At 35.9% G+C, this 26362-nt stretch overlaps 1 protein-coding gene across 4 annotated transcripts in view; it reads left to right on the top strand.

The window, feature by feature from the left end:
• SKIL (SKI like proto-oncogene) overlaps positions 1-20446 on the top strand; it is a 36435-nt gene extending 15989 nt beyond the window's left edge. For 3 of the 4 annotated variants that reach the window (XM_067536499.1, XM_067536498.1, XM_067536497.1), the window contains 4 exons: positions 3807-4045; positions 4290-4531; positions 9215-9439; positions 14828-20446. In XM_067536499.1, coding sequence (XP_067392600.1) covers positions 3807-4045; positions 4290-4531; positions 9215-9439; positions 14828-14989 — 868 coding nt within the window. In that variant the 3' untranslated portion in view covers positions 14990-20446. Of the gene's footprint in view, positions 1-3806; positions 4046-4289; positions 4532-9214; positions 9440-11411; positions 11499-14827 lie in introns of all 4 variants that reach the window. The other variant, XM_067536500.1, reaches the window with a different exon arrangement.
• Positions 20447-26362: the final 5916 nt, after the last annotated feature.

Raw genomic sequence — 26362 nt, 5'->3', positions numbered from 1 at the left:
TTGCAGGACATACTTCCACATAGCCATCAAACTAGCCCACAGGAACTACTTGAGATTCACAGTAGGCCAGATTACTATTAATACAAGCTACTGCCATTGAGACTCTCCACAGCACCAAGAACCTTCACAAAATGCCTACTGGTGGTAGTTGCACACCTAGAAGACAGGGTATCCATGTCTATCCCTACCTGGACTATTGGCTCATCAGAGACAGGTCCCAGTAGGAGAGGACACAGAGCCTCCTAGTGAACTATTGAAAAATCATCTCTCATTCCATCACAGATGATAGTTCATGGAAATTATGATAAATTGCAATTGAGAGAGCGTACCTGCTTGAGGACAAATTCCCTGTCATTGCAATTATTACTACTCAAGATAAAAATCAAACCCAGCTACAATGATACTGGCCTTCCTTGGAGAGTTGGGCCATATGTCAACATGCACATACATGACACTGCTTGTCAGAGTTCTTCTGTGTCTTCTATAACTCTGTCCTATGTTAGTTTGATCTTTGGTGATATGCTGGATGGAGGGGAAGATCTTGTTGCCACCTCATTTTTTTGCAGAATTAGGATGGTGGCTAGAACCCAAGAGTGTATGAGGAGAGATACCATTCTCAGTCCCTCCTTGACAAGGACTTAATCATTGATGCATCAGAGAGAGGATGGGGAGCCTACCACCTACAAATGCAAGGGATCTGGTCCCCAGAAGACATAGCATACTATGTAAATGTCCTAGAACTCAGAGCCATCAATTTAGCTTCTATGGATCTGTGGTTGCTGAGAGTCAGCAACAACCGGATGGACTTGCTGAGCAAATAGTCTGTGACTAGTCATGAGTGGTTGCTTGCTGTAGAGGTCTGTCAGAGAGATGATATTCCATCATTGGGCACTTCCTATGATAGACCTGTTCACAACCAAGACAATGCCAAGTTTTAGAAGTCTTGTTCCAGAGGGGGCATGAGCCTGGGATTGTTACCACATGACTTCCTTCTGCATCTGGTCTTTCATTTAATCTCCTAATCCCCTGTTTTCCAGAGTCAAATGAGACAAATCCACAATCATTCTTATAGCTCCCTATGAGCAGAGGTAGTTGTGTCTGACAGACCTGCTACAGATGTCTGTTCAGCTACCAGACTTCCCAGACCTGGTTTCACAACACCACAGTGAGATACTATATCCAGACATGAAGTCTCTGCATCTAACAGCCAGGTTCTGAAATCTGAAAGGTGGTGATGTGGAGTTAACCCACTGACTTTCATCAAGCATTATGCATTGGATTTACAAGACAAGTTCAGGGGAGAAATACTACAAACTCTGTTCGACTGATGTAGCTGATATTCCTCATCCCATGATCCAGAGGGGTACTCTTTGCCAGTCACCTACAGTGGGGTTCACACTGACACACATTCACAGAAGAGAGAATGATTTCTTGCCCTGCAGTAACTGTGGTTCTTAGAGATGATGTAGTCAATGGGGCTCCTATGACCCTGCTATCACAGTCTTTGAATTACAAGGCAACCAAGGGAGGCTTGTGGCCGCAACACCCTTTTTGTCCTCCTGTGGGAGCACATGGAGGCACTTGTGTGGCTCCAGCAGACACATCTGTTCAAAAAAATTCAGTCTTGCTCACCTGTGGCGCATGCACTTTTGCAGTGGGATCCACACTGATCATAATATCTCAAATAACTAGTTACTGTAGAGCAAATGACTTTTTCCCCCCCTGTAATTTCCCCCTTTCCCACCATGTGTCATTTTCCTTAGGATCTGTTGTGAAGAGCCCTGCACTTATACAGTAAGATCAATGGGAGTTAGAGATGTATGTCAGTAGTACTGCCAACCCCAAATGTTCAAAAATTAAAAGTTAAGCTCCAGAAGATCATGAAATTGGCTTAAAAATCATTATTGAGAAAAACTAACGAATTTGGGGTTCTTCTTTACTTTCTGGTTTCTGAGCTTTAGTGTGCGCTTGGTTCACATTTCCAGGCTTACTTTTTTAAAATGAAAACTGAGATGCTCACAGAATCACCTGACTCCAGGAGCTGGGGCTTTAAGACAAACATCAAGTACTGTGAAATTTGTGATTAAATCACAAGGGTGGGCAACATTGGTGAAGTTTTTAAAAAATAGGACTTTTAAAAATCAAGTTAATGGCAGCTCAGGTATCTTAGTGATCTTACACATTTTCTTTCTAATATTTCTTCTGTTCCCCACCTTCTTTATCTACAGTTGCATTTATATAATAAAGAAAATAATACAAAATCACTGCATGACAAATGTGTTAGCTTGCATTGTTACCTGATAAACTCCAGTTGTTTCTGGGCAAAATTAATTGATTTGCAATTTTTACATTGCATGCTTTCTCTAAAATATGCAACTGTGAGAAACAGTAAGGAAAATAGGTAGAAACAGAAAGTGTATTCTGTGGCACTGTTTCCTTTCAAATGGCCACAACTCCAATAGCATAACAGCATTCTTTATTTCATAGCAGGAGGTATAGTAGTGCTCAGTGCACATTCATACTTGAAGATTTCTAACAGATAATTTCAATGCAGACCAATGGTCTCCTTTCAGTTTTCTGTTTAGAAACCTGTCAGAACATAATTTCCAATGGGAGAGTAGAATTATTAGCAACTTGTGTGTTCAACAATCCTAAATATAAACAAAAATTTACAAACTTCAAAATTGGTTGGTTGGAGGCAAAGAAACCAAATTTAGAAATAAGAAATTAGCCTTTGGATGGTTCTTAGAGCCACACATTTGACTGATAGTAAACTAAAATGGTTGAAACCGCTTCCAAGGTGTATTATCCCTAAGAACCCTTTGTCTACATCTTCTTGAGGTGAGCAGCTTCAGTATCAACAATATGATCTTTGATCGTAAAAGCTTTTATTTTGGTATCCTCCTTGTCTATTATTCTGTGTCTTGAGGCACTGATACACAAGTCCTAATAGTTAAGATTGGTGGGAAGAAGTTTTCTTCTGAACTGAAAATGTAATAATGTTAATTTAATTAGGATTCTTCCAAATTGTATGACTATAATGCTTTCTGTCTATCTTTTTATTGTCATCTAAGATGTGAATTCTTTCTGTGGAAAAAATATATTTGCTGTGTGGCTGATGTATTGGTGACTAAGTATAAATTTATTTTTGGTACTGAATGAAGTAGATTGGGAGATTCCAGCAGTGCATTGTACATAAGTCTGGCTCTCAAAAATAATTTTAGAGAAGAAATGACCCTTTTAACATTCCACTTAGTTAATTGAGGAAGGAATATGGTTCATCTCCCATTGTAACTGCTGATTTCACCTTGGTAATCTTCTCTAACAACTTATTACAGTGATGTACTGTTAATGTAAGAGTTGTAAGAGTTCTGAGGTGTCTTGTAAAAACCCAAAGACTCTGAACCCAGGTTTTAAAAGCAGAATCTTTAATGGAATGTCCATATCCAATACTTGGGAAACTAAAATGGTCATTTACCATGCATATGTGCCTTTATATTTTTAATTTTATTTTTTGCATATTTATATGTCATATTAAGGTAATCACTTGAAAATTGGATTCCCCCACTTGATTTGATTTTGTAGATCCTGGACTGTATAATCACTGAATAAAGATTCAGTAGATACCATTCTTTCTATTATACAGCAACAAATTAAAAAGGGAACGTTTATTTTCTCTTGCAAAATTTTTAAACGTAGGAAACATTTGATTTTTGAAATCACGTTAAATATAACTTATTGCTGTTGTTATTCATGTTTGTTAAATCTTAGTTTTTCTTGCTAATTTTGCTATTTTATTCTTTCAGCTATTACCTTTACATGTGTGATAAAGTAGTTGCTCCAAATGTATCTCTTACATTGCAATGTAAAGAAGCTACAAAAACAGCAGTCAAGATTTCAGAAGTAATTAAATCTTTACCTGGACAGTCACAGAAACAGATCAATAACGTTAAACACAAAAAAGCTGCCTACTACCCAGAGCTGTCTCTTGAAGAGCAGGAAAAAATCGACTTAAAAACCAACGCAGAATTGTGTAAAAGTGTGGGTGAGTAGATAACGAAATTTGAAAATTGCTTTTATGTTCTTTCAGTTTTTATACCCAATAGTATCTATTTTAGTAAAGATCAAAGGCAAGCCATTTTTTTAGTACTTTTGACATATTACTGCATTATTTTTGTACATTCTTATGTATATCACATAACTTTATAGGTTGCTTTGTATTTTTTCAAATCTGAAATTTCAACAAACAAATCTCCATGTGTATTTTGCTATCTTTTTGTCTCCTAAAGATTCACCCATGTCAACTAATTCTACAAAAAGAGGGAAATCTGAACATACCCCTTCTAAAGCCACTTCAGAATCTAACCATGTTGAAGTAGGCAATGGTGCACAAAGCTCATCCCCAGCTCTTATCAAGGACATCAGTTGTGAAGATGACAAGGGAAGAATCATGGAGGAAGTAATGAAAACCTACCTTAGACAGCAAGAAAAACTGAATACTATTTTGCGAAAGAAGCAGCAGCTTCAAATGGTACGGTACCAACCTTTGATTTTGTCACCAGAAAACTGTTGTTCCTGTTAGCTCGTTGGTCCTATAATCAGTACTACTATTACAAATAAAGCACAGGTGGATACTTTACATTTTTGAAATTTGGCATTCACTATATTGTTTTTCTTATTTAAGTTATATTAACATTTCCAGTGTAAACTATAAAACCATTTTATGGATTTTACTGAGTTTCAGATCTTGCTACATGTATATTGCCAAGATCAGCACTTTGGAGGAAAAAAACAACATGCTTCACTTTCTAATGAATTTTTGGTGCTTTCAATGTATATTACATATTTTAATAGAATTTTTTAAGTATAATTGTCAAAAGCCACTTTTTAACAAAAATAATCCATAGCTCCTATACGGTATTTAATTTGTAGGTCTGGTGGCTAAATTACTCAACCAGTGTAGGATCTTAATAACTAAAGTATAGCTTAATAGCTGACTGCATTCAAACTCTTTTTTTCTATCAGATGCTAGGGAGTTTAAGATCTTGCTGCTGTCTGAACCATTCCCGGAATAGAAACTTCCTTCCTTTGTTTAATGTTGTTTCACTAGCAGTTGACATAATTTACAATACATTTAACCGTTTCAAATGAGCTGCAAATTGCTAGCAACTTTGACAATAATTATTTGACTCAGTTTTGAACAAAATTTAAGATCACCTCTCACATACTGTCAGATCATGTCTTAGACTTTTGATCTATTAAGTAAAATTAACAAAAGGGAAGAATTGTTAATGTATGCTTTCAGTTTATTTATAAAATTATATCTGTGGTAGAAAAATTGAGGAGAAGGTTTGGTCAATAGAGAAATCTCAACCTACTACTAGCTATCATTGGCATTTAGGATTCACAGATAACAAAAGCTTTGACTTTTTATCTTTGCATGTGGTACAATATGGTCCACTTACTTTTGAAATAATGTAGCAATGCTGTATTCATTGATAGCTAAGATTTGATTCAGCAATAATACAATGTCATTTCCACAGTAGTAATATATTTTGAAAACGCTGTTCAGGTACAGTACTTAAATCTCTTTTCTTTACAGGATGTTTCAGTTGTTAACTAGAATTAAACAGCATTGGCATTACAAAAATAGTTATCTAATATTCTCGCTAAAGTTATAATCACACAATTTTTATGCAGACACACTACATTCATATATCATATTTTACTCTAGGCCTTATGTACCTGAAAACTTAATTTAATAGTAAATGAGGCTGAAATTCAACCCACTGCAGAGGTTAAGGGACACATGATGCCTGAGGCTTTGTATAGGCCCTTTGCAGTGGAGTGAATTTGATGCTGTTTAGTTTAGTATGAAATAAAGTTTTGTGTTTGTTTATACTTGAAGTTTGCATCTACATATATCCAAGGATCTTTGCTCTACTTGAGTCCCTCTTAAACCCTGTGATAAAGTTTGGGACTGTCAATGGTGCATAGGTCCTGTTGATACTGTGGTAATCTTTACTTTGAATGAATAAATATTTGCACTGATCCTGCAACTTGTTCTGTGTGGGCAGATCCTTGTTCATACACTGAGTAAATTGCTAGATCTGGGTTTAAGTAACTTTACTGTGTTAACTCTCTAGCTCAAGTACCAGGTAAATATAATCTCCACACCCATCCCCACATCTTCATAGAGTTACAGATTAAGACCACAAAGAACCATTACGATCATGTAGTCTGACAAAACATTGAACTTCACCCAGCAATTCCTGCCTTAAACCAAATATTTTATGAGTGAACTAGACCATATCTTTTAAGAAGATATCAAATCTTGATTTAAAGACTTCAGGTAATGAAGAAACCATACATCACTTGATAAGGTGTTCCAATGGTTAAGTGCTTTCATTGTTTTCCGTTAAAAGTGCATTATTTCCCATTTGAATTTTTCCAGCTTGAACTTCTGGACGTTGGGTCTTGTTATGCCTTTGCCTGCTATATTAAGAGCCGAATAGTACTAGGTATCTTCTTCCTTTTGTGTAGGAATTTACAGACTGTGATCAAGTAGCCTCTTAACCCTTACTTCAATAAAATAGATTGAGTCTCTCTCTGTAAAGCATGTCTTCCAAACCTTAAATTATTCTTATAGCAATTCTCTGAACCTTTTCCAATTTTCAATGTCACCTTAAGGTGGTGTAGACATCAAAACTGAACACACTATTCAGCAGTAATCCTCCCATGTCACATACAGAGATAATGCCATCTTCCTATTCGATATTCCCATTTATATAGCCAGAAGGATTTTGTTAGCTTTTTGCCAATGCATAACACGTGAAGTTCATGGCAGTTATCTACCCTGACCCCTAAGTCTTTTTCAGTCACTGCTTTCCAGGATACAGTCCCCCAATACAATAAATATAGCCGACATTCTTCCATCCTGGTTATAAGATCTTGCATTTGGCTGTATTAAAACTCATGATGTTGATTGTGCCTAGAATACCAAGTGATCTGGAGTGTTCTGTATAAGTGACATCATTATTTCTACTCCACCAATCTGTGCCATTTGCAAACTTTTTCAAGCAGTGATTTTATCTTTCTTCCAGATCTTTGACAAAAATATATACTGAATAGTATAGGGCTAAGACTTGATCCCTGTGGAATCCCAGTAAAAGCATGCCACTCATTGATGATTTCCTATAACAATTATATTACATCTGTCAGCCAGTTTTCAATCCATTCAGTATGTACTATATTAATTTTTATAATGCTTGTTTTTTTAAGTAGAATGTGTGATAATTTTAATCTTATTTTGTATCTTCAGCAGCGAGAGTTAAAAAATAAATATTTGTCAAAAACTATTGAACAGTGTTTCAAACCCCACTAGGATTAGTTCAATCACTTCTCATTAGGCAAGTCTGTCTTTTCAGGTGGATTGAGCACCTGTGATTAGCAAAGGATTGAGATGCTCTAGGTCATTGTTTATCTGTTATGATTTTGTGCTAGATTTTTGTGAAATTTATTCCAGAATTGTTCATTTGGGGCTAAAAACACTGCAATTGATTGCCGTGGAACCCTGTTTGGTCCATATTCTTTCTGTTCCTTTTTGCTCCAAACCATCAGGTTTTCTGTTTAGTTGGTTGTGGTTTGGCTGATCCCACAACGTTTTTTTACCAGCATATGATTGCTTTTGAAATTTTAAGTCTGATTCCATGCACCACAATATAGTCTTGCACCAGTTTTTCCTTCTAGTTCCACAGTCAGGTAAATGTTTGATTTTTATAGCACCAGGTACAAGACTTGTTTCATAGTTGCAGGAATTGTTATGGTTTAATGGCTAGGGCACCAGACTTGGAGTCAGGAGGTTTGGGTTCTGTGATCAGCTCTTTCACTGTCTCAGTGTGACCTCATGCAAGTCAGTTTACTTGTCTATATTTCAGTTTTTACATCTGTAAAATGGAGAAAAATGATACTTATCTTCCTTTGCAAAGTGCTTTGAGATCTGTGGATAAAAGATGTTAGCTATTGATATTTAAACAAATATAAACTTTTGTGAAAGTATAAGTATTATCTTCTCTGGTTCCGGGTTGTACTTTAATTTTCAGTTAACTACTTCTGCCAGCTTCAAATATGTTTATATTTACTCTTTAGGCTGCTTACAAGAATTTCCCTTTTATAGTAACTTTTTAACTAAATGATCCAGCAAAGATTGTCTGGTTTTTTTCCACTTTCAGCACAAAAACATCTCTCCCCTTGGAAGTATATAATCACCACCAGTTTAGCTCTGCTTTTTTGTTAAACTCAAGTCAAAACAAAATTAATTTAAATCCAAAAGATTTTTTTCCCTCCTATTTGTGGTAGTAGAGACCTCTGCAGCTCTCGCTAGCTAGCCTTAAAATCCTCCCTTTCATAGATACTTTGCAGAGAAATTGTAGTCCAGGGACTGGATTGAAGAAAAAGCTAGATATAATTATTGTAAACTCTAATCACAAACTAAGCTCTGTCCACTTGAGACCCCAAAGCAAAATGCCACTTACATCAGATTGTTCATATATTCATAATGTGATTCTCTTTCTTGCATGCTTTGCATGCATTTACATCAGTTGATCATTGTCTTTGTTTCATGTGATTCTTTGATTGGCAATAAAATAGTTAATTTGCATTTTGACATTGGTGTAATTAACTTTAGAATGAACAAACTGAGATAAAATGGGGCAGCTCACACCTCCCAGAACTACTATTTCAGGCTGTCTGCAGACTCTGGTATAAATCACTATTTTGATTGCACCTGGTTTAAAGACTTAGCTTTCATTTAAAAAATATTAAAACTCGAGGAAAAGATGGCAGGATCTAGAAAAAATACTGACTTGTTAAGCTGCCAGAATCCAGCCCATTTTGATCTCTGCATTTTCATATAAAAGAACAAATGTAATGTTCTTATTATTTTAATTGGTTTGTAAAATGAAACCACTACTCACATACGTTCACTTTTGTGACCTATGAGTTGGTTTCTGGAAGTTCTTGGTATTTGACAATACCACTTTCTTATATTGCATAATTAATACAGAACTCAACACTGCTATTCACACAGCAGCAAAGTGGCACTTTCTGTTTGTTTAGTATTCCCAGATACCCATTTTAAATTAATAGAAACAATGAATTTGATATTAGTGATTTTAGAATCACTCTGTGTATAATCCTCATTGTTTCTTGACAGGAAGTGGAAATGTTAAGTAACTCTAAAGTTATGAAGGAACTAACTGAGGAGCAGCAGAATTTACAGAAAGAACTTGAATCTTTGCAAACTGAGCATGCTCAAAGAATGGAAGAATTTTATGTTGAGCAGAGGGATTTGGAGAAAAAACTGGAACAGGTGATGAGGCAAAAATGTACCTGTGACTCTAATTTAGAAAAGGACAAAGAAGCTGAATATGCAGCACAGGTGAGAAATTATTGTTTCAAATCTGTCTTGTGTTTTGTCCACTATCACTTAGTTAATTATGAAATTGCCAAGTAAAGTGAACTGTACTATGCTGTTCCCAGCTCAGCTTTTAAACTTTATTAAGAAGAGTGCATTACCTGTACCACTGCCAGCTTTCATCTCCTCCTTTAGCCTTTCACCTCGTGTTCATCTAATGGGAACACAACGTCACGGGGATGGGACACCTCTGTCCATGTCTGTTGACCAACATTAAGGGGGACATAGGGTACAGAAACTCTTTACCCTTGAGCATCTCTTCTTAGGTTACGTGGTTCTCTTCTCTTTGGGGATGCCTGCATTAAATTACCCATACAGCAGTAATCTTAATAAAAATAAGATTTTTTAAAAATGAGAAAATGCAATTAAAACAAACATGGTTTGCTTCATACATTTAGATTTACACTTGTAAAGCTAAACAAAATAAAGTATTCTCATTTTAGTTGTAGAGAGAAAAAGAGAGAGCTTATTTCTTGAAAGCAACCCCTTCTCTGGCCACTCTTTGGTTAGATTGGCAGCTTTCCTTGGTGTTAGAGTACATTACAGTGTCAGATGAGGCTGCCTCTACTTTCCATACAAATATTTGATTGAGTCCCATTGGAGAGGAAGGCCACGCTCTGGGTTCCTCATCCCATGATTGTCTCCTGATTGATTACCTCTGAAAGTTCCCCCAGCTTTCCTGTCTCCAAGGCAGGTACATCAAAAGTTATGGTAACTTCCACTTCTTTAGACTAAGTAACTTCTAATGTATATCACTGTTCTTTCCTATAGGAGCTAGCTCCTGTCATCATGCTAGATAGATCAGCAGCAACAAGGATTCTGACCCTTTAAAATATTTTGTTTTTAAATTTTTCTTAAATTATTAACAGATCTCAGACTCTCTGTCAGAGATCTAGTCATCCTAATTATTTAAAAAAAATAAAATTCTACAGCCCAAACTCAATAAGCTTTGTGGTCAACTCATCAATAAAATTATATTTATTTATTATATTATACTATCTATACTAAAACTACCACAAGATGAAAAGCAACCAATGGCTGAATCAAGAAGTATTTGGTTTAGGATCATAAATCCTTTCTGTTGAGCTAATTTCATGACATTCTGCTCAGTAGGATTCCTAACCTCTGCTGTCAGAAATAATCTTTTCTGTGTGTAGTCTGATTTACTAAACATCTGGTACAAGCCCCATTACTGCTGATAACATCATATTCTGATTTATGAAGATAATTGTGTTCAAAGTGTCTTTGTATAGTGTACATCCTTTGGAGGGCAAGAGTGGTAAAGTATTCCCCAAGGAATTTTTTTAAAAGTTAGATTTATGAGGCTAAACACATTTCTTTCACATAAACTCCCAATTTTTCAGCTGTCAACATGCCATGTTACTAACAACTTATTTTAGCCATGCCCTCAAGCATCAGTCACAGAGGCACCTGAGTGAAACATGATTCTTCAGAATTGTGACTTCTCCATAGGATGGATGTAGCATTCCAAAGATCCTCAGTTCACTCTTTTTGTCAAAGAAAGCATCTTCAGGCTCTGCTCTCTCTTCTGAGAGCTTTAAATTGTGAGAAATGCCCATCTGCTGGGAAGTCAAGAATTTAGAGCTTAACTGTATCTCTTCTTTTTCCTTCTAAAGCTGCCTGAGGGTGTTGTGGGTGGAAGTCCCTTCTTCCTGGCTCCCCCAGTGAGTGCAGCAAAGTGGTCTAGTCTAATCTGCCATTTTACTGCACTTGTCACCAGTTCCTTACAAAGTTTAGTGGAGCAGTTTAGCCAGTATTATTAGCCTGCCAATACATCCAAATGGCTGGAATCCTGCAAGAAAGGGCAGTCAGAGGCAATGTATATGGAATATCCCTCTTCCTGGCTCCTGCACTGTGTACATCAGAGTGGCATTATGCATATTATTTCATTGCACCTGTTACCTGCTCTCCACAGAAACACAGTAGTAGAGTCAAGAAGTCCATGCTAGCAGCCTGCCACTGTCAAAGGACCATCTAATTGGCCTCGATCATGAAGAAAGAGGTCAGTACTAAAGGAGAAAGTGCCCCAAATGTGGCATGGTTCTAAAGTCAAAGCAGTCGGGGTCTATCTGTGCCTGACACACTTCAGAACAAGTAGGAAATGCTTACACCTATGTAAATGTCCAACTGTCTGAGTCTCCTACTTTGCTAATCCTATTCTCCTTCATCCCTCCATGGCATTTCAGTTTGGGTGGGCTACCCATAGCTGTAGAGAGAGATGAATTCTCCAGATTTCGTAAGGCCCTTTTGTTAGAGATAAATTATTGGATTGTCACTACATTTGAGTCAGATAGGGAGCTGGAGTATAACTCACCATTGCTTAAGGTACCCTTCTGAGCAAGCTGGCTAAGCTCCCATTTAAAAAAAAGCATCAGGTTTCTCCAGTCCCCAGTTCTCTCCTAAAAAGAGTTTTTTGGGGGAGAGGGACAGAGGGCATAGGTACTGGAACTAGAGGTGTAGGGGGTTGCTGCACCTCCTGGCTTGAAATGGTTTCCATTTAATGCAGGGTTTACAGTGTGGCTCAGTGGCTCTCAGCGCGCCCACTATAAAAATTGTTCCAGCACCCCTGACAGAGAGGAGGGGAAATTTAGACTAAGAAACCTGAATCCATGATCATTCCTCTGGGGGAAAGGGAGTTTGAACATGAGAAACACTTTAACCAAAACCCAATGACATGTTATATTTATATTACAGTTCGCTACTAGATGGCCTCAATGTCTGGTTTATTCTTTCATTTCTCTTTGTTTTTATGCATTAGGCTTAATGTCACTTTTCAGAAATCCATCCAGATCTGCGGTCCCCACCATCTTCTTAAAAAAAGAATGGGGAGACTTAAGGATAAACTAATTCAGTTCAGACTTGGGAGAGCTTTACAAATCAGTTTAAACTCATTAATTCATGTGGATACATTTTCTTTTGTTCTTAAAATTTGAGCTCTTAGAGCCACCATCAGGCCAAAATTATGATGCAAGTACTTGGTGTGTGTGTTGGTACAATTTTTATATATACCTATGGATACTGAGAGCTTCTTCAGAAAGTTTTGATTTTGCAGGCACTTGGTTGTGAATGCTATCGTTCTACATAGTCTCAGCAGAATGGTTTTATTTTGGTCCAGATATATTCCCTATATTACTAGAAAAGAGGAAATAGAAGAAATTTGAAAATATACTATATTTAAAGGTAATTTAATTTCAAGCCTTTAAAAAGCTGATTGGAAAATCATCTGGAAAATCCCTTGGGAACCTATAGGAGTCCTTCAAACATCATAATTTGCTTCCAAAATGTAGCTCTAATATGGATATAAAATCCCTGTATATGAGTTAGGCACACTCCAGTGGCTGAAATGGATAATGAAACAGTTTCCCTTTTAATGGTCCTTAAACCAAAGGGGCAAACTTGTACATTTTTTTCTCCTTCTGAGTTGGTTCCACCTGAGAGAGATACTATAGAAGTTATATTAAAAAGTGGTATTTCATGGAAATTCAAGGTGTTTGTTTTTTGTTTTTTTTTAACTTTTATGTCTTGTGTATTAGCAGAATTGCTTTTTTAAATATAAATCTTTCCTTATCCAAGATCTTTGACATGCTGAACTGAATTTTCAGAAGTGACTGGTGATTTTGGGTGCCTTAATATTTGGATGCCTAACTTGCATTTTCTGAAAATCAGGCTCCTTAAAGTGTCTCACATTGCATATCCGTAAATTAGAGCCCTGTGTAAATCACATTGTTTTTAAAGAGAGAATTCACAACAGTATAAAGAGCAAAGTATTTAGTTTTGCAGAGTTTGCATTAAATGAATTTTGCAGGTAAATTTAGTGAACTTCAAGGATGAGATGAATTTTACAAGTGAGTTTTTAGTTAATTCATTCTGTCCCTGATATTGACTAAATTTAGTTGTGAAACTCATCCTTGAAATTGACTACTATTCACAATTTGGGGGAATTTTCACAATTTTTCTGCCCTGTGTGAAATCGTGATTTATGCAAGGCACTACTAAAATCAGTAGTCATTTTTGACAATTAGGTCATTAGCCAAAATCCCTTTACTGCCCTTGATGCATTATCAGGCTTTCAAAACAATATTTCTTTATCTTCTTCCACGTCACTGATTGTACATGGAACACTGATCCTTAGTGGGGGGGGGGACATCAAACGTGAATAATTACTAACTTCAGAAAATGGGGGAAAAAAATGCAAAAATGTCATGTTTTTGTCAAAATATTCCAACCAGATCTAACAGATCATCTCCTCAAGCTGTAAGAGCAACAAAATCTTCATCAGTATCATTGCCAGAAAAGAACAAAAAATTCAGTGAAAGAATTTGTAGCCTGGCATTATCGTGTTATTTGCGTAACTGGTCTTCAGTTTGCCTTCAGTATTAAGTAATGCAATATATTGAACATATTGAATTGACTGTGTTTTAAGAGAGAAGTGTGTGCATGCACATGGCAACCAGGTTAACTGGGGGTATGAGTTTCCAGCACGATAGACATGTGACATTTAAATGAAAGTATATAATCCCAAGACTATAGTGTATATACTAATCAGTTTGCTGAGAATGATTTAGTATTATGGGGATCATTGTCTTTGCAACAATAGGTGATTTCCTGTAGCAAAGTAATTTAAATCCTCTATCACTCTAGTGAGTTTGAACTTCAACTATGAATTTCTTGGTTTTGTGGTATTTTACATTAATTTTTTCATTTAGCATGGCTTTTTTTGTGAAGCACATTGATTTTATATTATTCAAATAGAAATAGATTACTTATCATACCTGACAATACCATCATGTCTTATTCTGGTGACATCCATAGTTATAGAGGCACATTAAAATTGATGCCTGTGGAATAAAAAAGTAGTATTTTCTCAGGCAAGACAAATGAACTGAGAGAACAAAAACAATGGGATACAATATGAAAATGAGATATGAAAAGCATCTGGTACTGACCACTGTCAGAGACTTAGTATTTGATTACATATATTAATGATATGATCTGGTATAACAGTTCATATACTAATAGAAAAACATATATACATATACACGATGTGAGGATCTACTTTTTATTGTACCAAGGTGTTTATGCATGTATGGTAAAACATTGTTGCCATTAAATAGTGTACCAGTACATGGCGACTTTTTGAAAATGATTCTTTATTTTAAAAAAGTCTATGTGAACTGATCTGAGACCATTGTTTATCTGAAATAGTTTTATCAGATACTTACAACATTAATTAGCTGGTTCATTAAATGAATACTTGACCTTTACAAATATATATATTAAAATTAAAAAAAGAAAAATTGCTCTCTCCTTTATTTTTAATTATTTGTGCAGTTGGCAGAACTGAGACAGAGACTGGATCATGCAGAAGCAGATAGACAAGAGCTCCAAGATGAACTGAGACAAGAACGAGAAGCAAGAGAAAAGTTAGAGATGATGATCAAGGAATTGAAGCTTCAGATTTTGAAATCTTCAAAAAATGGAAAAGGAAAATAGAAACTGGTAGAGGGGAGCTCAGTTGTATCCTGCAGACCAGGTTTTTTGTAGTTGAATTGTGCGCAGTTTACGTGTATGATAAGATAAAGTATTTCTAGTTCCCAAACTGAAAACCAAGGTGATGATATATATCTTGATATACCTTTTTAGATTTTCTTAACTAATGAAAATCTGCATTTATTTGTACTAGTGTTTTTTCTCAGACAGCTATTAACAATATGAAACTTTTTGTTTTAGAACAGTCAATTTCTGCCTATATTTCTAATGCAGTCTTGAGGATTCTGCACCTTTTGAAAGCAGCACTGTGTGTTTAAAATATACTATGGTCATTTTTATTTTGCTACCTGTTACACATCCAGTTATATAAATATTTCTTCTTAATTTTGATCTTTTCAAAACCTAAAATAGAAAAACAGAATTTAGGTTTCAGTGAGGAATTTGCTGTCTATTATGACAATAAGGGCACATTTTCATTTGTAAATTAATGCTGCATGTTGGCAGGTTGATAAAAGGAGATTGACCATCAGAAATTTATTAGCCAGTTTTTCCCATAATTTCATCTGTATGAATTTTCAAACTGTTATTTTTAATAGTTGCTATTAAATGTCCATTATCAAGATGAAAGAATTTCAAAACCTAAGTTGTGGTATTCTGTTGGCACGCTGGAAGAAGATAACATTGTTATGCATTTCTGTGTGAAAAGGAACAACTGAAATGGAATCCTTTGCATTTTAAAGTTTTAAAATATCCTTCCCTCTGCACCTCTCCTTCCGTCCACCCTCCCACATCTCTGGCCTTTTCAGGTAACAACAATGGAAAAAATCTTTCTTTAAAAATCAGGGGCTATGTTGTAGAATCCCTGGACATTTGGATTAACGTTATTTTGAAAATATTAATGCTCTGAGAATAAAAATTATCACTCACATGCATTAGTTACTTTGATATCCAAAAGCCTCTCTTGTCTACAGATTTCTTTTAATATATAGAAACAGACCTTATTGACATTTAGGTAATTAGTAAAAGTTTTTTTAAAAAATCAAATTTTGAGCTATAATACTTTGAAAGTCTTTTTGATGCTTTGTATGGTTAAATACTATGGTATATATTGCCGTAATCTGCAAATGTACTGCGTGTTCAACCCATAGCATTTTAAAATGAATAGAAGTACAGAATCCCTATATTGGTATACCTGACAGTAATGTCGAGAAATCCTGGTATCTGGTCAAAAAAGGTTAGATTTAGAATGCTTTATTATTAGAATCCTGACATATTAAGTGTTTTATTACAAAATTGGGTGAAAAGATACATTCTTGTACTTTTTTCCAAAAAGTTTGATGCATCCCTAATGCCAGACTTCCGTTGACTGTTGTTGATTAGAAATACTTTTAGTAGCTTCAATGTTTAACTACATAATCTGGGTCCACTGTTAATTGAAATTGTTTTGCTATGATGTTTGTGTCCTTTGTTGTTCTCTCAAGGGTTAGATTAGTGTTAGATAAAACTGCAAATAAAAATGTCTGTTTCTCTATTTGTTCTGAATTAGCTAAAATTAAAAAATTTGCATGCATTTTAATTTTTCACATGCTTTCAGTGAAATAGCGAATATTGTACAAAGAAAGATGAACTTGGCATATGTGCTATATACTGCTTGTTCAAGTTTGGAGAGGTAAAATTAAGAATATGTGTTTGGCACCCTTTTAGAATTTTCATAAATTCTTTAATGTCGCATCTACATTGAGGATTAAAGAAGATTAAATGAAGCCGTTTGAAACATTTTGTCCCTTGTCATTATGGATTACAAAGCACAAAATTTTCACACTGATGTATTTGGATTATTCTTTTTAAAATAAGTATGCCCATTTACATTGGGCAGGCCAAATAATGTAAAGAGTTAGTTGTGGAGTGGGGGGAAAAAGTGCATGTTTGCTCCCTGTATTCTTGTGTATTCAGAGTCATGTCCAGTTGCTTTAAAGATAAAAAGAATCTACTGTACACACAGTCAGTACAGCTGTGGGAGAGTGAGCTGAGTTCTACTCTAGTTTACATACCAGAAAAACTGTTAACCACATTCCAAATACAAAATCTTTATTATTGGATATTGAAGCCTGAAAGAACACAGGTTGGTTCTCAGATCCCAGGCTTGGGAGTGCTAGTTGACAGCTGGGAAAAAACCCTATTTTCTGGTAAACTGAAAATGTTTGATCTGAATGTCATTGAGGCTGTAAAGATGGAATCTCATTATGCCATTTTTAGTTACTTTTCAGAGTGTAGCTTGCAGTTCAAATTATGTTGGCACATGTGGTTTAATCATCAGTGTAAATAGGGGCTAATGGGCTGATTTACTACAGTATTTCATGTATTAGCTGTTAAATGGGTAGAATCCTCACAGGATAATTACTGTAGTAGTAGTAATATATTCAGTTTTTACTTTTAGACTGTGTCTATGATAGGTGATTTCTGCAAAATTTCCCATTGTTGTTGCCACTGATTCAACTTCGCTAGTGGTAACAACAGTGGGAGTCAGTGCTAGTGTAGGCTGGGCTCAATGTATCTACCAGCATTGTAATCACAAGTTATCTAACTCTGATCAAAACCCATCTACATGGCAAAGTGTTTAAAATGCTCGTCTATACTAGTACTTTACAGTCTATACTAGTGCTCCCATTACTGCAACCAGAGGTGGAGCTGTGGTAAGTTTTAGCAAAAGAATTTCCATTGCAGATATGGCCTCTTAATTAATTATAAAATGATTGGCTCAAAAAGCCACTTAAAATTGATTGAAGTCTTTTTTTAAAAAGTAACTTTGTAAATTATACCATTTAATTCTAAAATTACAATAGTTTTAAATTACTGTAATCCTTCATTGAGTAAAGAAATAATTATTTTAGGTTCTTTACATAACACAAATTCCACATGTGTAGATTTAATTTTATGCAGATGTTAAGTAATAAAATACACACAAATGTGCCATAGGTTTTGTGTCCAGTCACTGAAAGATAGTTTTCTAGTAAATTGTAAATATTGTATAAATTCTAGAATAAATAGTTTTATGTTGAACTATTTCACTATCTATCTCACTAACGTAATTATGGTGAATTGCTTATTTGACAGTGTATACAGAGTTGGAATGCCCATTCAGAGAGAACGCTGGCAAAAGTTAATATCTCAATATGAACTTGGTCTCTTAGTCTTATGATGCTCATTTTATATATTAATAGTAAAGTTTCTTTTGATTCTAGTTTCTGTGTGTTGGTCTTTTAGATGGGAAGTTTATTGCCCAGATTGTCCTAATGTTAATTTTTAGAAAAAGACTAAAATATTCTTAATTTTAAAAGTTACATTAATAATACCTAGAAGCAAATTTGCCTAGAGCACTTTTGGAAGAAAATAAGTAGTTTTCAACATAAATACCTAGTTTATTAATATACATTTTAATTTAAAGGAAAACTTTCATATGCTATGTGCACTCGACTCTGCAAGAAAAATGTAATGACTTTAGAAAAGTAGTGAATCTTTTGCAATTTTGAAAGCTGTAAAATTACCCAGATTCACTAATACAACCACTGAACACTATCCATGGTTCTCAACCTATTTACCATTGTGGGCCAAATATGCAGCTCTCTGTGTTATGTGGACTGCATCCACACAATATGTATACTATCTGTATGGACCTGAGGATGTCACATGGGCTGTAGTTGTGTGCTGATTGGACCACAGGTGGCCTTTGGGCCATGAGCTGAGAACCACTGCACTAGATAAAGGGATTTTAGCATAATCTTAAGGTTAATTCAAAGAAGCTGTGCTTTAGTTTTTGTTATCCTTTAGTTATTCTTTAACTTGAGTATCAGGCTAAGTATAGTAATTATGTTTTACATTCTTGAAGTAATTTTATTCTATATTTAATATATTAATAGCTTAGGTGTAAAATCATTTGTATATAGCAAAGGTATAATGCAATTACTGAAGTAGGCAAAGGTAGTGGGAGTCTAAACCTACTGGTGGGATGGTCTGCCAGGGACTGCTCAGGCCCACATGAGAGTCATGAACTACTGTGTATTCATACATTCTTGGTTTTAGTTTGAAAAAAGCAGATTAAATTTTCAATTAACTATAATGATGTATGAAATTTTAGAAACATTTTTTTAGGATTAATTGTGAAGTTGGCCTTGTGATACTTTCATAGTCAGCTTCCTAAAATTCCCTTCTTGTGAATAGGGTATATATTTTGACTGGTCAGTAAAATACTGACTTTGGGGTTTTTTTCTGCACTTAATCCATGTAATTTATCCACATGACAGAACTTTTTTATAGTATGTTAAAGTTAACAAAATACTTATACACCTACCTATAATTCTGTGCTTGCAATATTTAAGTAATTTTATCTAAGCTGTCAACAGTAAAATATCTTAGTACAAAAAGCTGCAGATTTCAGTAATGTTACATTTGTTTGTTTGTTGCATTTGTAGTATGAGAGGCAGTCATACCTTTTCCTTACTGGAATGTTGGTTCTAGTATTCTATATTTGTTACATTTCTCCTGTAGTTCAAAAGGACAGTCAGTTTTCTGCCTAGTAGTTACTTTTGTGAAAGTAAAGGTCATCAATTTACCAACTGCATGATACATTTCATGGTATGTCTCCATTATTATTTAGGATAGAATGTTTGTTTTCTGCTGAGTTACTGTTTCAGTTGGAGAACACTTGAAAAATTGGTGGGTTGAGACATTTCTTCATCAAGCACAGCAAAACAAAAGGTTTTAAAAAGAAAGCAAAACACTTGAAAATCAGATAAATGTAATAAAATCTATTAAAATATTTTCTTCAAATGTAGATACCTCACTTGAAACAAGGAAAGCACAGCTATACTTTATTTAAAATAATTCTAGGTAATATAAAAGTTTGTCTAAAAATGTTTTGCTGCAGTTATGTTGCCTTCCAGGATTATAAGGTCTGTGATTGACAAAATCTATTTTTGTGTTTTCATGCTCACTGTTGGAAGTATTTATTGATGCTGACGTGGCAGTATAATTAATCTTTAAATTACAAAGAATAACTGATAAAACATTGTAGAATCTATATTTAATCAAGGCAGCAAGTGGAATAACTATTCTGAAACTGTAGTAAAAAGCCTGAGATAAAATGATCAGCGCATTCAACAATTTTTAATAATCTGCCAATGATGTACAGTTTTATGGTTAGGATTGCTGTGGTTGCATTACATGACATGCAAAACTGTCCTCTACCTCACGTGAGATTAACCAATATTTTATATGGTTTTAGTAAAACAAAATGCATCTATCTGGTCACTTAGTTTACAAATTTTGAATTATATTTATTGAAACATGACATACTGTGCTCTTAGCTTATACCTCAATTGTATTTTGTGCTGTTTTCCATTTTCATGCCTTGTAAATATTCTGTATAGATTGTGCATTCAAATACAAATAAAGAACTGTACTGTCAAAACACTTGTTTTCATGGTATTTTTTTACAGTGCTGTGTGAACTTAACCTTTGTGCCAGGCCTTTCTGAGTATTACAGTTCTACAAAGGACATTATAACATTCAGGCTTGCTTTCAAAAATGATATAACCTTCCTGCTACAAAATATTCGTTGTTTTCTCTTTGAATACAAGGGCTGAAATCCTCCCTCCATTTAAATGAATATCAAAACTCCCATCGACTATAGGGGAGCCAGGTTTTCAAACAAGGTTTGCACTCCTAAAATGCGTAGGTCCCCTTTTCTGTAACCGTGGCATCCCTTACCATCAGTACATTACCTTTTGGAATTATAAAACCAAGATTTTATATACCTGGAAATACTGGTATTTGTATTTATGTAACTAAAACCTGCTTTGTGTGCTTTGCAGATTCTGTCAGGCAAACAGGTCTTTCCCCTAACCAACTGCTGTAAAAATACAATATATTCTGTCTTTGGGAAAGTGAAAATACCAGCAAATTTATTTTAGAAAATTCCACCTCTTTCTTTGCAGTCCGAAAGACCATAAGATAAAAAGCTCGTGACCATATGAAATATGTTGGCAGACAAAGGAATTTAAAATCACAATTGGCATTTCTGATATCTGATGCTGGGGAGCCATTGTGCTGAGAAATTATTTGTGACTGTTAATGTGGGAGTCGTAAATCCGTTTTCAAAGTAAAAATGAAGAAATCCTTTCTATTAAAGTATTAACTTAAAATTATTTTTAATTTAAAGATCATTTCCCATTATAGTCTAACATGTTCTCATAACCAGTGTCCCAAATGTAATTTTTTCAGTAATATATCCTCAAATACCAGTAGTAAGTAAACTTTAACATGTTGGGACCTGTTCCTGCAAATCCTGTATGTCCAGTTTTCCTATTACAGCTGAACATACTCCTATTGTAACATTTAGGGCCTGATTCACTGCATGTTGAAATCAGTGGGATTCTTTAATGGGTTTTGGATCAGGCCTTTATAGAATGTACTCCTGCAGTGACTGAAGTTTAAAACAAAGATGCTAATAAAAATGCTTTTACCCTTTTTTTTTCTTTTTAGTTAAATCAGAATTGTGGGTTTTAAGTTGACAAACTTTGGAGAAATCTTACCTGATTTTGTTATCTTGCTGAGGAAATGTTAAAATATTTATGCTGTATAATATTTTTGTTCTTATAAGAGGAAAAATGTCTTGGGTTTATGGCACAGGACTAGAACTTGGGAAATCTTGATTCTGCTCTTGACCATCACAAAATTTTAGTGTGATTATGGGCAAGTCAGTTAATCTTTGACTGTATAAAACAGGGATATTTCCTTATCTCACAGGGATAAATTCATTAATGTTTGTGAGGAGCTCTGACCTCAGAGTAGAAAAAATGAACAAATAGCTGTAATTAGATGAATGCAGCCAATGGAATCAAACTGCTGGTACATACAACTTTGTGTTTCTGTATCTTGTGAGCAGTCAGCTATTGCATGCTTTTTCTTGTGTGAGATAGCGAGGGCAGAGGACAATAGGAGAGTGCTCCTATTTGGAAGGGAGGCCCACTATGCCTAAGGGGAGGAGCCCAAGAATGCTCACAACTAATGGGCTCTGTTCCCAAGAATGCGGATTAACTAAGTGCCATTAGGAGGCAATTAGGGGCAGCTGGGGCCAATGAAGGACCAGCCAGGAGCTTCATAAAAGCCCTCCGCCCCAAACAGTCAGGGCACAAGCAGGAGGAGTAGGAGTGCCATGCTGTGGAGCGGAGCGAAGCGAATTGGATTGGAGTGAAGTGGAGTGCTGGTTTAAAGTGGAGGAGCAGAACAGAGTACAGAGGCCTGTGGACAAATGAAGGTATCCGGCTCAAGGAGCCAGAAGGAGGGGGAAAATTAGCCCAGGGGAAGACAGTGCAGCTGGGAACACGGTGCCAGCAGCACATAGCTGCCTCTCATAGGGACCCTGGGCTGGGACCCGGAGGAGCGGGTGGGCCCGGGTCCCTACCCCCCTCCTTAGGGAAGCCGGGGTGACTGGACACGCCCTGGCCCACTAGAGACAGTACAAGCGTGGGACCCACTGGAGGGGAGCTGACGGCTGTCACACTAGGTATCCAGATTAATCAGCTCTCATTAATTCTGAAAAGTTCTAGGAAAAATTACATGGAGAAACAATCCAGGAGTGAATCGCTTGAATGATTTAAAAATTCAGAATGCCATGAAAACTGATGTAAATATGTTCAACTAATTGCAATTGAGGTCACTTGTCAGAGCAAACACTGAATGCTTATCCAGGGAGATCTTTTTAATTTCTCCTCACATGGAAGCTGTTCCATACCCCTAATCATATTAGTTACCCTTCTCTGTATCTTCTCCAATTCTGATATATCTTTTTTTTTGAGATGGGATGACCAGAACTCCATGCGGTATTCAAGGTGTGAGCGTACCATGGATTTATATATAGAGCTTTGCGCAGATATAAGGTTTAGAAGCCTTAAAGTATTTACCCTATTGCTTCTTAAGTAATAAATATGACATTAATGGCAACTGCTTTTAACTTGGCAAATTCATTTACTTTTTAATATTAAAGTTACTCATTCACTCAGAAAATATGTCCTAAAGAATGTAATCAAGTGTGCATATAAAATGCACTATGACAGATCAGTCTTTGTTGCTTGTTTTACTGATTCTGAGTGTCGTAGTCCTGATACAAGAATCAAGATGTTGCTCTGACAGTGACAAGATACGGAAACTTTAAACTGAGATTTTTCAAAGATGCTTACTGAACACCTTATTCCCATTAAAATTAATGGGAATTGGGTATCTGTATTCCCTAGGCAGATTTGAACATTTCTCTTTTTCTTTTTGTGATTTGCGCAGGAGTATTTGCCCTAGTCACCATGCAAAAATGTTAATGGTTGCTCTGTTTGTGATGAAATGTATAGCTAAAATGTAGGAAAACTCTTCTTGTTTTGTGTTGAAAAATCAAACCATACTCTGAATTTCTTAGCACAGTGTACACTGATATGATCTAAGGCAGTGGTTCTTAACCTTTCCAAACTACTGTACCCCTGAAGCCTGAGTCCCACCCCCACGGGGCTGAGGCATGTAATTTAGTTTCATGGCGCCCCTGTGGCTCCAGGCAATTGCCTTTCTTGCCACCCCCAATACCAGCTCTGCACTTGTGACCCCTCTAAAACCCCAGGTTGAGAAACACTGATCTAAGGAATTTGTTTGGGTTTTAAACCCCAAAGCCATTCACCCTGTCTTTCATGAATGTTTCCATAGTGATGCTCAGAACGTTTCTGTTGTATTCCTGGTTTAATTATGCGCTCTCTTTCAATGGCCAAAATAATATCTTGACATTTCCATAGATGTTAGAGATGCTCTCTGGTTAAAAACACATTTTTAAAAGGTAAATGTCCTTACCTGTATTACTAATAGTAACTTAATACTATGCTGTGGCTGCCCTTGATCAGTTGCAGAGTGATTGTGGGAGGGAGCTCAGGGCCATTTTTCCCGCACCCCATGCAGGAGGTAGCTAGAATATGGATGCAGTGCTTCTTGGAGAACTAGGCCTCTGAAAGGACTCCTGTTATCTTGCATCATGGCCTTCTATCAATGGGAGGAAATGAAGGGATGTCCATAGCTGCAGAAGATTGTCTTGTCAAAATCTTTAAAGATCTGCATATGGTAACCTACAGCTGCTGCTTATAAAAGCAGATTTATGCTCCACCCAATAGGTAACCATGTTACTGCTCTGTAATAGGTGTCAGACCTGGGTTCTACTTGTGGCTATGCCAATGACTTGCTGTGTGACTGTGGGCAAGTCACTTCACCTCTCTTGACTCTGTTTTCCCTCCCATCCTTTGTCTATTTAGATTGTAAATTCTTCCGACATGGACTATTTCTTACTATGCATTTGTACAGTGCCTAGCACAATGAGACACCAATCTCAGTTGGGGACTCTAGGTGGAATCATAATAGACATAATAAATAATAAGGTGTTTCAATGCCAGAGCCTTGTCTAGACTATGTGAAAGCTACTTTAAAACGGGAAGCATGTTATCCTTTCTCTAGGATCTAAAACCAAATTAAAAGGATGTCCTGTCGAAAGTGTCTTTGGCATCACACACCTTAGGAGAATTTAAAGACAGCCTGGGAAACTAAACAGGAAGGGCAAAAACCTGGAGAAGTTAACCCTGTTAGCTTTTGAGTCAAAAATTAGTGTTGGTCACTGAAGCTTCCACATTGCCAGTTCTCAACAAGGTGACCACTAACAACTGTCGTCTCAGAAATGACGACTACTTGTACCAGGAAGACTATATGCAAACTAAGGACTCTATCCTGCAAACATTTACTAGCATGCAGTTACTACCACTCACTGAAGCTTTTACAGGATCAGGGTGTAAAGCTGTATTTTTATTATTGCCTATAATTCTGGGCTGCTTATCACTTTTTGTGACTTTCCATTTTTTAAAGTTCATTCACTTTCGTAACAGATCCAGGAAACCTACACATTTTAGTTGAAGTCAGTAGTTTTCGGGTTAATTTTCCTGTAGTTTCACAAGTCCCATTTATTAAAGAGACCACCACCACAGAAGGATTTGTTTTTAGAGGTTGTGTTCTTCTTGTGCTCTGACTCCTTTGTAACCACATTTTTTTCCCCAGGTGCTTTATTTTTTTATGAAATCTACAACAAATTCTGGACAGCATATAAACAAGAATTTATAGGTAACTATGTCAAACCAAACAATGCATAAATCTGTATGCAACAGCCGTGTTAATTTAAACACACCACAAAAATATGTATTTTTACGAGGCCTCCCCTCATTCTGAACATTATTTTATTGTCTATATAGTACCCACAATGTGTTAGCAGATAATTTACAGATAGAGCCTCTGACCCAATGAGCTTTAAATCTTAATAACATACAAATAGGGACTGGGAGGCAATAAAAAGTAAAGTGACTGGGAGATGAAGCTTTGCGTGTGTCTTGTTAGTTCTTGTTCTTTTGTGGAGTTTATTTGCTAAGTAATAGGGCTGAAAGAACTTTTAGAAGAAGACTCAAAAGTGAAAAATAACTAGATCTAACGGGAAACATTTAATTTTAATTCTGTCTAAAATAATTATCAAATTCATGTTTTCTCACTGTTCATACTTATTTCTAAGATTTGAAAAGTGGAGACTTTGGAACTGAGATTCTTGTTGGAAGCTGACTAGTTCATTTCTTCTGAAAGCTACAAGGCATGATTTCTCACAAGCTTGCAAACACTTTAACAAACTGTGTACCAAGGAGACCTGCTCTGAACAATCTGAATTCATTAAATTAAGCTGGTTTCTTCACTGGAAGCAGCCCATGGCTGCTTTTTATTATCAGTATCTTAATGTCAGGGTTCAGCTTCCAATGCTCTTTCCTTTAACAGCTCTAAATGCTAATTAAGAGGAGAAAGCATTTGATGTAATCTTTCTTTAAATTAGATTCTTCCTTTACACAGTGCAATGGTAAAAGAATTCCACTAGTGGTCTCCACAGGCACATTTTATTTGCACAGGACTAAGACATTTGCAATTACATTCAAATATTTTCTTTGACAGATTTCAAACATTGGACATTGCAGCTTTATGCCATTTTACTAGAACCCTGTTAGCACTGGAAATACTTTATGCTTTTGTGCAAGTAAGTATAAGAACAGGAGGATCTCCTGTCTCTCTCAACCTTTCTTTACTCTGGTTCTGACACAAGAAAAGTAAGTGAATTTTTTTCTTCCTTGGCACTAAAAAAATGTATTGTCCCTCTCTTTACAGAATAAATAGCCTGAAATGTACACACACCTAAGTAATTTGAATGAAAAATCCGTTATTCTGGGTCTTATGATTCAGAAGCAGATATAATAAGATGCTGTAAAGTGGATCAGTGAC

Source organism: Emydura macquarii, unplaced genomic scaffold (assembly GCF_026122565.2).
Source record: "Emydura macquarii macquarii isolate MOO-44397 ecotype Brisbane River unplaced genomic scaffold, CSIRO-AGI_Emac_v2 contig_3603, whole genome shotgun sequence".
NCBI classification, from domain to species: Eukaryota; Metazoa; Chordata; order Testudines; family Chelidae; genus Emydura; species Emydura macquarii.
This window is presented reverse-complemented; position numbering and strand designations above follow the sequence as displayed.